Below are 11,849 nucleotides of genomic sequence, written 5' to 3'. Positions count from 1 at the left end.
AACCCCGAGCTTAGGGCTCCATCCTGTGACCCTGAGCTCATGACCTGAGCCGAAATCAAGAGTCGGATGCTTAACTGAGTGAGCCACCCAGGCACCCCTAAAAAGCCATTTTAAAGACAGTGCTATGGATCCATGCACACTGCCAGTGGCTGAATGGTGAGGCCGAGTCCAAATCCTGCCCTTTCTGTCTGAGGGGGTCCTTCCTAGGGAGATGGGGTCCGCGTTTCACCATGCAATAGAAGCAATATGCCCACTGGCACAAGAGGAACAAACAAAGTCATTTCTAGGAAAAGGCCAAGTTCTAAAAGAGCAGGGCGGGGGGGGGGGGGGGGGGGGCGGGGCGGGGGGGGGGGGGGATGTGGCTCAGCAGTTTAGTGCCACCTTCAGCCCAGGGCCTGATCCTGGAGTCCTGGGATCGAGTCCCACGTCAGGCTCCCTGCATGGAGCCTGCTTCTCCCTCTGACTGTGTTTCTGCCCCGCCCCCTCTCTCTGTGTCGGTCATTAATAAGTAAATAAAATCTTAAAAAATAATAAAAATAAAAGAGCAGTCGGTAGGAGGTTAAACTCTAGCAAGAAGATCTCACCACAGCACCCTCTGCAGCTGGGGGCCCCTGGGATGGGGGAGGGAAATGGAAGACCAAGAGGAGGGTACAAGAACAGGGACAAATAAAGGAAAGGAGGAGATGAGGCAGGGGAGGCTCCCAGGGTCTGGAGGACAAGAATTGAGGCAGGAAGGGACAAAGGAGCCATTGAAGGAATGATAAGGAATGTGGGACCCACAGGGGGGAGGATGGAAAGGGGGAGGGGCACCAAGTACCTGGGGCATAGGGCAGAGAGTTGAGAATGGCTTGAGCAAGAGGAAAAGATAGAGAAAGGGCTGCAGAATGAGGAACCACAGAAAAGAGATCAGGGAAGCTAGAGAAGAAGAGTGGAAGAGGATGGGGAGGGGCAGTCAGAGAGACTCCCCGATTCTGACACTTTCTCCTCATCAGTGACCCCTAGTCCCTGTCATGGCCTTTCCCTATGTAGATTGTCCTCATTTCCTGATTGTTTAAGTTACTAATCCCTTCCCTGTCTATCTCACAGGGAAGAAGTCAGGAGCAGAGAAGAACTGTGGAAGAAAACTGCAGTTAGAGAAAATAGCATGTGCAAATGCCCTGAGGCAGGAGGTGTGTGCACTGGAGAGAAGACCAGTGCCACTGGAGTGTGGAAGAGTGGTGCAAGATGATCCTGGAGGGCTAGGGGCCATGGAGTCCATGTGATTCTTGGTCTTTTGGGGAGGGAAGGGTAGTGCGGTCAAATTCATAAAGTCCTGATTCTCTTTTCTTATCATCTGTCCATCTCTGGCATAATCTACTTTACCACCTGCATGTATCGATACAGCCACACCTTTTATTTTTCCTATTAATTGCTGGAGCCCCATATGTCAGATTGCTCACATGTGAAGCCTCCACCTCTAGTCATCCAAGAACCCCAAATTCTTAGTCCAAAGGGAACAGAGTTTTCCTTCCAAATACCCCCAGAGAGGAGGAGAAAGGCTAGTGAGCTCAGTTGTGCATGGTCACAGCCTCTGGTCACTGTTCAGCACTGTCCCACTCAGACAGGTCCTCGTGGACTGCAGAGGGGAGGGGAGGCTCCGGGGTTAAAATCAGACTCACTTTGCTCACACCCAGCCACTGTCTCCAGAGCTGAGTCGGGGTGGCTGGGCTGCAGGAGCACCCACCTGTCCATCCCAACCCTTTATCAGCAGTACAGGAGCCCCTTGAGAACCTGTTGTCCTTCCTGCTGGGAGACCTCACTAGGATGATCCTGATCCTTCAAGAAGCTCCGCAGCATTGACCGTCCCGGGGGCTGCCGGGCTTCCCTGTAGCCTTGTCACCTTGCTCCCAGGCACTAGCTCTGCAGACCAAGGGGCAACGGTGGAGGCCTTATTTTCAGGGCACCACAGCTCCCATTCCTCCAGGCCAACAGACACTGCCTGGCCCTACATTCGCGTGACCAACAACCTTTCCCAAGGCCCCTTGCTCTCTCCATTTCCACACATACAAGACGGGAGTCTGTCTTTATTTTTTTTTCCCTCTTTACTTAGTAGCTCATTACTATAATATTATTAATATAAAAAATAATGACATCAGAAAATATCATTAGAAAAAAATCCCATGTTTCCTCAACCAATAAAAGACATTTACACCAGCATGTTTATCACAAAACTCACAGTTTCGATGGGTGAACGTGCTCCCTAGAAGTGTGCCTGTCGCATTCCATAAAGCCTTATAGGATGTGACAGTCCACTGAGCAAGTGGTGGCTCTCGGCCCTGACACTGGGAGTCCCACTGTGAAAAGAGTTTTTATTGTGGAAACATTTACTCTGAATAACATTACTGGTATACAACTTAATTTTTTTAGAAAATAAAAATTTTAATGTCTTTATTTTTGACTAATAGTAATAAATAAAGAATGCTCTAAAAGCCCTAAATACCTATATATTCTTGTATCCAGAATATATAAAGAACTTTCAGGGATCCCTGGGTGGCGCAGCGGTTTGGCGCCTGCCTTTGGCCCAGGGCGCGATCCTGGAGACCCGGGATTGAATCCCACGTCCGGCTCCAGGTGCATGGAGCCTGCTTCTCCCTCTCCCTGTGTCTCTGCCTCTCTCTCTCTCTCTCTCTCTCTCTCTCTCTGTGTGACTATCATAAGTAAATAAAAAAAAATTAAAGATTATATAAAGAACTTTCAAAACTCAATAATAAACAACCCAATTAAAAAGCAGGTAAAACAGGTGCCTGGCTGGCTAAGTTGGTAGAGTGTACAACTTGATCTCAGGATTATGAGTTCAAGCCTCACACTGGGCATAGAGCTTACTTAAAAAAGAAAAAAAAAAGTGGGCAAAAGATTTGAACACATGCTTTACCAAATAAGAGATAAAGATGACCAAATAAGGGGCCACTGGGTGGCTGAGTTGGTTAAGCATCTGCCTTTGGCTCAGGTCATGATCCTGAGGTCCTGGGATCAAATCCTACATGGGGCTCCCTGCTCAGTGAGAAATCTGCTTCTCACCTCTCTCTGCTCATATGTGATCTCTCTCTTAAATAAATAAAATCTTGGGGAGGAGGGCGGGGGGTGGGGGTGAATGGGTGACGGGCACTGAGGGGGGCACTTGACGGGATGAGCACTGGGTGTTATTCTGTATGTTGGCAAATTGAACACCAATAAAAAATAAATTTATTATTAAAAAATAAAAAATAATAAATAATAAATAAAATAAAATCTTGAAAAAAAAAGGTGACCAAATAAGCATTTGAAAAGATGCTTAAGTGGCAGATTAAAGCCACAGTGAGATATTTTTTTTTAATTTTTTTTTTAATTTATTTATGATAGTCACAGAGAGAGAGAGAGAGGCAGAGACACAGGCGGAGGGAGAAGCAGGCTCCATGCACCGGGAGCCTGATGTGGGATTAGTTCCCGGGTCTCCAGGATCGCGCCCTGGGCCAAAGGCAGGCGCCAAACCGCTGCGCCACCCAGGGATCCCCACAGTGAGATATTATACATCTAGCAGAATGGCTAAAATTAAAACAACTGACAATGCCAAGTGCTGAGGAGGATGTGGAGCAACTGGGAGTCTCGTTCATTGCTGATGTGAAGGCAAAATTGCACAGCCAGTTTGAAAAACAATTTTGCAATTTCATTTATATATATATATATATATATATATATATATATATATATATATATATAATCCCACAATCCCACTTTAGGAGAAATGAAAACACACGTCCACACAAGTTTTTATAGATATTTTATTTGTAATTGCCCCAAACTGGAAAGAATCTGAATGTTGGTGAAGAGATAAATTGTGGTACATCCATACCACGGAATACTACTCAGCAATCAGAAGGAACCAGGTACTGATGCACCCAACAACTTGGATGGAGCCCAAGGGCATTCTGCTGGAAGAAGCCAAACTCAGATGGATTCCATTTATATGACATTCTGGAAAAGGCAAAACTATAAAGACAGAATAGATAGCTATTGCCAGGGGGTGAGAGCAGCATAGAGAGGATGGATTACAAAAGGAAACATGAAATTTAAGGGTGCTGAAAACTGTCTCTATCTTGATTGTGGTGGTGGTTACACAACTATAAATTGTTGTCAAGACTTATAATAAAACTGTACACCTAAAAAGGGATGAATCTTACTGGATATAAATCACAAACTCAATAAACCTGATAGAAAAATTATGTTTGCCTTTCTACTGACAGAGTAAATATTTAGAAAAAGCTCTTTTAAGAACCTTAAATATTTTTTTTCATGGTTCCTTTGTTATTGAAATAGGCCATGAAAGCCAGTAAGTTGAATTTGCTTTTCCATTTTAGGGTAAGATGATTTACTGCCTCTGCCTAAATTAAGACAACTCGTAAGAGTCTTATCATAAGAATATCGTTTTTCTCGTGACTTTAGTCCACACAGCCTTGTTTCCAGAGCTACACCTGCCCATAAGAAATCAAGAGCCTGGGTCACAGTGAAGGGCTCCAGTTCCTGCCCAAAGGAGCTTGGGCCTATAAAGCCACCACTTCCAAGCCCGTGGCTAATTTATTATCCTCTCAAACTGGGAGAGACATCAGAGACACTGGGGGAAAAAGAAACAGCCTTTCAGCCTGCACATCCTGGTATCCTTCACTCTCCCCAAATGTCAGAGGCCAAGAGAGAAAGACCCACTGGGGGCCATCCTAATTGTACTGGTCAGTTAAGGCTGTATATTGGATAACCACGTGGCATACGCCTCCTTCCCTCCGTGTGTGATGTTGGAAGGTGACAACTTTGGGTCAGCTAGCACAGTCTTGTGGGTTTATGATGGAAAAGGCATACCCCTTGAGACCTCATTTCAAAGAGTGGGAAGGTGCCCGAGGTGGGCAGTAGAGTTAGTTCACGGTTATGTGGCCCAATTCAGGAAGTGGACATGATGGCTGGGGCCACTGCTGTGACCAGGAATGGACAGCTGTAAGAGACGAGGGAAGGTGACGTGTAACAGATGGATCTCTACAACTGGCATCTTCTAGGAGCTCTGCTGGTACATGGTTGTCCTTCATCCCGTGTGATCCTGGCACCAGCCCCATACTAACGTAGTTATCTTCAATTTACACACGTGAGAAATGAAGCTAACAAGGAAAGCTACACGAGGGAAGTCAGGAAACAGCAGGGCTGAGTCTCAACTCCAGGTCTGATGGCAACTCTTCTATTTGTTCCATCACACAGGGGACCAGGGGAACTTCTGCAGCGCCTCGTGGTAGCATGGAGTTACTGTAAATGTCCTGGAATTTGTCGTTGTAACTTTTATGCTACTGGTAATCTTACTCTTAAGTGGATTTTTTTTTTTTTTTTGGAAAGTGTTCCTGCATGTCCGTTTTACTAAGGGGGGTGGGGGAAAGAGATGTTAACTAAGCACAAGTCCCAACTTCACCCTGGGGTCAAGGTAACTGCGAATTGAGAGAAAGAGAGAGAGAGAGAGAGAGAGTCAGGCTCACAAGATCATGAGAAGCCAAGGTGAATTGAATCAAGGGTCACAATCAGAGGTCATTTAGGTATCCCTCCCCACTTGGAAATGTATTCTGTGCTCCTCTTGTTCAAACCTTGGGGGGGACACTGGGTCGTTTGACCAAGGGAGGCAGTTCTTCAATGGGGGCCACCATAGGAATGTCAGTCCAGGGTTCCCAAGATCTGTGGCCCCCTGCACCTCTGGGCCTGGCTTCAGTGATTTCGCCTGTGCTGTGCCTGCCGCTGGCCCCACCTCTTTTTGGCAAAGCTATGGTTGTGGCAAGGCAGTCTGTTCATGAACCAACACAGCCCTTCCTTGGCAGTGGTTGGGGGTGGGGATGGCGTGGCGCATGGTGGCAAGAATCCCACAGATGACCTCTTCCCAGCAGCTCCTCTGCTGCCCTGGAGCAAAGTAATGTCTGAAGTCTTCCCCAGCTCTCTAGGATGTCCCCAGATCCCTTAGGACTCTCCAGTTAGCTTCAGCTCCTTTCTCAGGGATGCTCAGGGCTCAAGCATAAAAACCACACTAAATAAAAATGACTCGCCAACTAAATGTTTAGGCCTGTGAATGCTTAGTTCCTCTCCTCAAAGGGGGTTGTGCAAGTGGTGCCCAGAGCACCCCACAGCTCCCTAAAGCAGTTGGCCAAGGGGAGTCAGGTACCCTCAGAGACTGCCAAAGAGCAGACGTTTCAAAATGACACCTCTTCCACCAGAGACAGAACCTTTGCTCCAGCTCACTCTTTTCTCACTCTTTTACCAAGTACCTAACCATAAAGACTTTGTTGAGTCAGCATAAAGAGTGAATGTGACATCTTTTACCTGTTTATCTAACAGGTTCCTCTACCCAAGTGTCTCACCAGTTTTCTTGACTTTATGAACAGTCGCTTTTTTTTTTTTGAACAGTCGCTTTTCAATGCCAGTGGAATGCAGTAGTACAGCAGACCTGGTTCCCCAACCATGTATATTTGGCTTTGGTAGGAATTTCAATACTTAAATGTGGATGTGGGTGTCCCTCTGTAGGAATCCACAGTTCTCTCCATCGAAGGAATGTGATCACCAGAGATGGAAGTGCTCTTTAGGGGCTGGAAACATCCCTCTCCTGCTCCTAGATGTGCTCTGGGAGCATTTTATTCTGAACACTACTCCTCTGGTGGTAAACAGATGGTAAAAGGGGACTCATTCTTTTTCCCCCACTTGCATCCACCTATCCCTCTCCCTATATCACTCTGCAAGCCTTCCTGTTAAGAGCTGGGGGTCTGTTTTCCCCAACTCTTGAATCTGGGCTGCCCCTGTGTCTTGCTTTGGCCAACAGAGTGTAGCAGAAGTGACAGTATTCCAGTTTGAGCCTAGATCTCAAAAAGCCTGGCACACTTGCTCTCTCTGAAGCCTGCCCCCACCAGAGAGGAAGGCCAGATGGACTAGCTTGCTGGGCCCCCGAGGGAGGGATCAGTGTGGCCCAGCTAACCCCAGCCAGCCTGTACGTGGGTAAGCAAGCCAGGCTCACCCAGGGCTGAAGAACCAACCAAGCTGAGCCAACCCCCAGAACTGGGAGCTAAATGGTGGTTGCTTTCAGCTACTAAATTGTGCAGTGCTTACTACGTGGCAGGAACTCCTCTTCCTCCTGCCGTAGGAAGCTTCCAGTACATCACATTCGAACTGCTCTTTGCACTTACAGGTAGAGAGAAAAATGAATTCTTCCTTCTTCTGGTAGTGGAGTTAAATGTGGGCAGGAGACCCTAGACTCCATTTCCTTTCACCTCTTTCACTGCACAGCCAACCTGTATTTTAAAGAATTTTCTTATGAGATCAACAGCAGATAGAGTGTCAAAGCAAAGTATTTTCTGTCCCCACTCTGTTCTGGAGGGTTTCCACCAATAAGAAATAATATGACCAACATCTGACACCACAGCATACCACAGAGATCAGAAAAAAGTCACATAGATTATTTTACAAAGAGCCCTATTCAAGCAAGGTTTTATGGTCAACTCTAAGTTTAATAATCTCTTTATCACATTCCCCAAACATTTTTCCATTATTGTCATTTTATTCTGCTGATATTTGTCACATACATCTCAGTAATACATAGACACAGACCTCTATTTGCCATACATTTCTGTCATTTAAATGTCTTTGGACCAATATCGAATGTAGGGATCAGGGTGGGAAAGAGTACTACTTTTTTCTGAAAGTAGATTCTTATTTATTTAGCACCTTTTATTGTGCTCAAGATACCTAAACATTCACTGTAGGGTCCTTTTGTTATCTCTGGAAATGGAAAGTGTCAAAAATTATCACTAGTGCTTTTTTATAGAAAGAAATATGAAAGTACAGAAAGGTAAAAGTAGTATCCGTGAGACGATGACAGTCACAGTAGAAACTCTGGTCTTTAGCTTAGCATTCTACTCTGTGAACCATATTTTGTCTGTTTAATATGTTCCATATCAAAAGATATAATGGTTTCTTCTATTTTTATAACATCTCTCTTTGGATGGGTGTTAACTAAATGGGCAGAACAGATAGTAAATTCCCACACACTAATCATCCCAGCAGTGCACTTACTTCCTGAAGCTTTTTATGTAGCTAAGGAATCCAAGAAATTATAGAGCCACCCTCTGCTTCTTCATTAAAAATAATAATTGAGGGGTGCCTGGGCAGCTTAGTCAAACATTTGATACTTAATTTTGGCTCAGGCCATGATCTTGGGGTGGGGAGATGGAGCCCGGCATCCAGCTCTGCACTGGGCATGAAGCCTGTTTAAGATTCTCCTTCCCTCTCCCTCCACCTCTTCCCTGACCCCCAGCCATGCTCACTCTTAAAAAAAAAAAAAAATCATGATTGACTGCTACTATTCTAGCATTTGCAAGAGATCTGCAACCAGTAGGGAGAAACCAGTGACCAATGGTCATTCCTTCAGCTGGGCACCTGTGGCCATTTAAGTTTGGACAGCGACCACTACTAGCACTCTTAAAACCTGCCAGATCCACAAAATTAATTTTAATGTGCTTGGGTATTTTAACTTTTCTTTGGTATACAAGAACAAATACCGCAACAGATAGAATAACCCAGGCCATTCCTTTCAATCTGACTCAGCTGTTTCTCCACAAGAGGGCTGATCTAAGAGAAACATATCTTTATGATAAATTTTCTTAAATTCACAATATGAGGATCTGGTTTTTAATTAAGAGGCTTTGGACAAATCACAGAAATGTTTTCCACTTCTACAAGGCTTACAATGCACAATTATTTAGGAAGAAAATAGGGCCTATTGCCTGAACACACTCATGCCATTATCTAGAAAAAGAAAAGGTAAATTAAGCTTTTCAGCTTTATCCCTTCTTAAAAAAATTATTTATTTATGGAGGGTGCAGAGGGTGACAGAGAATCTCAAGCAGACTGAGCCCCTGAGATCATGACCTGAGAAGGAAGCAAGAGTGGGATGCTTAATGGACTGAGCCACCCAGGTTCTCCCATCCCTTCTTTCTTGAACTTCCCTAGCAGCTTGTCACCCTGTACTCAGGCTATCCCGTGTCCTTTCATTTTCCACGTATTTTTGAGAGAGATATCAAAAATAGGAATGCCAAGCTGCAACCAAAAAGGAGAACATAGAAAATTTTTTCAAAAAAGAAAAGTCCCTCCATTTGCTCCCTGAGTCTCCCTCCAGGCTTCACAGGCCTGGCCTTTTCACCAAAAGTGCTTAGTACAGACTTCCCTGCCCCCCAAAAAAGCCATCACCAAAACGCAGGCAACCTGCTTGCAAGAAGGGGTGCCAAAGAAATTCCGTAAAGAAGGCCAGCATCCTTAGGGGAATTTTCAAGAAAATCCTTACATAGTAAAAACAAAAGGGGGGAGAATATTAACAAAAGTGTTATGGAAATGAAATACAAATAAAAGAACCAACCCAGAGAGAACAGAACAATCATTAAAACAGATGCCATAGACAAACTACTGATGAAACGATGGTGAATGGGAGGGAACGGAGTAAAACCCTAAAAGGAGGTAAAAAGTGGAGTGACGTGTACCTGTGTCCTCAGCTGATACGTGACTGTGGGTGTCCGTGAATGGTCATAACAAATGCAGGCTTTTAAAAAGTGCCCGATTCTACAAAGAGCAAGGTGGGCGCAGAATGTCAGGTCATCTGACGTGGATGTACCGGATGGGAGGGCCGTCCGGGCGCAGATCCGGGCCCCGCCCCGGCGCAGGTGCGAGGGCTTCCCCATCCCCCCCAACTCCCGGCCGCCCCGGCCCCGCCCAGGCGCAGGTGGGAGGGCTCTGCTATCCCCCCCCAACTCCTGGCTGTCCCAGGCCCTGCCCAGGCGCAGGTGCGCGTCCCGTCCAGATGCAGGTGCGAGGGCTCTGCTATAGCCCCCAACTCCTGGCTGTCTCAGGCCCCGCCCAGGCGCAGGTGCGCGCTGTCCCTGGCCCCGCCCAGGTGCAGGTGCGAGGGCTCTCCTATCCCCCCACACACCTGGCTGTCCCCGGCCCCGCCCAGGTGCAGGTGCGAGGGCTCTCCTATCCCCCCACACACCTGGCTGTCCCCGGCCCCGCCCAGGTGCAGGTGCGAGGGCTCTCCTATCCCCCCCCACACCTGGCTGTCCCCGGCCCCGCCCAGGTGCAGGTGCGAGGGCTCTCCTATTCCCCCACACACACACCTGGCTGTCCCCGGCCCTGCCCCGGAGCAGGTGCGAGGGCTCCCCCTTGCCCCCACCTCCCGGCGCAGGTGCGAGGGCTCCCCCTTGCCCCCACCTCCCCGGGCAGGTGCGAGGGTTCCCCCTTGCCCCCACCTCCCCGCGCAGGTGCGAGGGCTCCCCCTTGCCCCCACCTCCCGGCGCAGGCGCGGTGGGGGCGCGGTCCCCGGGTGGCGGCCGCCGAGAGCCGAGAGCCGCTGCGGGTCCCGGGCGCTCAGCGCGGCGCGCCGGGCAGGGCCTGGGCCTGGGCCTGGGCCTGCTCCTGGGCCTGTGCCTGCTCCTGGCCCTGCTCCTGGGCCTGCGCCTGGCCCTGCTCCTGCACCGGCCGCGAGGCCTGGGCGGGCCCGGGGCCGCCGCGCTGCTGCTGCAGCCCCCCGCCGGGGCGCGCGTCCAGGCCGGCGCACGGGTCCGGGAAGCGCGGCCCGAGGCCGGCGAACGAGTCGCAGCGCGGCGGGCTCTCCTCCTGCACCGGGCGGCCCACCGGCTCCCCCGCGCCGCCGCCCGGCCCCGCCGCGCCCTCCTGGGAGTTCTGGCTGACGTAGACCACGATGATGTCGCCCTTGAAGTTCATCACCTGCCCGCTGGAAATAAACGTGGAGTTACTGTTTCCAGTCACATTTCCTACAAGGGGAAGAGAGAACACGCAGAGGGTGAGTCGTCGGTCCTGGGCGGGGGCTTGGCCTCGTGAGCGGGAAGTTTCCCCGGGAAACAGGCCGGGCCCTCCCCTCCCCCCCTCCCCTCCCCTCCCCTCCCCTCCCCTCCCCCCTCCCCTCCCCTCCCCTCCCCTCCCCTCCTCTCCTCTCCCCTCCCCTCCCCTCCCCTCCTCTCCCCTCCCCTCCCCCGTCTCTAAGAGCGTCGGGCACTCCCAGCGGCTCCTTCGGTGTCAACGCACCAGGCGGAGGGACCGAGGAAGGAGGCAGGGAGAGGAGGCGACCGAGGAGAGGCAAGACCGCGACCGTGCTCCAGTCTCGCCCTTTGCCACACGGGGCTCTGGCAGGAGAGCACACGGGGTGGCTGAGGATGAGGACAGGTGCAGGTGTCACCTGCAGAAGGGTGTGCGCGCGGGAGAGCCACAGGCTGGCTGTGGTCGAATGCATCAGTGAGGGAACCCGGGCTGGAGGAAGGTCTCAGCCTGATGGGACCCCGGAGCCCACCAGCCCAGCCTCCTCTCTGACCACATTGTCACATCGTTGTGCCTTCCACGGGGGTCCCTAACAGTCAGCCCTGGAGGACCATGGGACCGCCCAGGCTCAGTTATTGAGCAGAGGTTAAATCATTTCCTTAACACTTTCTTCTTAACTCCTGGAACAAAAGGGATTAAAATGGAAAAAGAAAAAAGAAAAAAAAAAGAAATTCCCCAAATCACTCTTTCCTTCTGAACCCTTGGGGGTGTTTTGTTCCTAGGGGGTTCCAACCATCACTTCTTTGTGAGTCACTAGATCTGATTGGTCTCTAATTGATGGGCCATTTGGAAACCAATAGAAAGTTCAGCAAATGTTAGGAAACTTGCTACTCTTACTACTCTTCTATTTTAAAGGCTGATGATAGTCTAGAAATGTCCTAGGTGAAAATAAGTGCCATAAACCAAGCAGGCAGAAATGTCCCACCACTCAGTATCAAAACAGAATCTTT

General features: G+C 49.2%; 1 protein-coding gene across 4 annotated transcripts in view; it reads right to left on the bottom strand.

Moving 5' to 3' along the window:
* Positions 1-3,779: 3,779 nt before the first annotated feature.
* The window catches only part of TNFRSF11A (TNF receptor superfamily member 11a), a 59,596-nt gene continuing 51,526 nt past the window's right edge, over positions 3,780-11,849 (bottom strand). For 2 of the 4 annotated variants that reach the window (XM_072758041.1, XM_072758040.1), the window contains exons 10-11: positions 10,352-10,838; positions 7,506-9,630 (exon numbers count right to left, since the gene is read on the bottom strand). In XM_072758041.1, coding sequence (XP_072614142.1) covers positions 10,432-10,838 — 407 coding nt within the window. In that variant the 3' untranslated portion in view covers positions 7,506-9,630; positions 10,352-10,431. Of the gene's footprint in view, positions 5,475-7,128; positions 7,311-7,505; positions 9,631-10,351; positions 10,839-11,849 lie in introns of those variants that run through there. The other 2 variants (XM_072758038.1, XM_072758039.1) reach the window with 2 other exon arrangements.

This window comes from Vulpes vulpes, chromosome 5 (assembly GCF_048418805.1).
Source record: "Vulpes vulpes isolate BD-2025 chromosome 5, VulVul3, whole genome shotgun sequence".
Taxonomy (NCBI): domain Eukaryota; kingdom Metazoa; phylum Chordata; class Mammalia; order Carnivora; family Canidae; genus Vulpes; species Vulpes vulpes.
The sequence above is the reverse complement of the archived record's forward strand: the minus strand, read 5'-3'. Positions and strand labels throughout refer to the sequence as shown.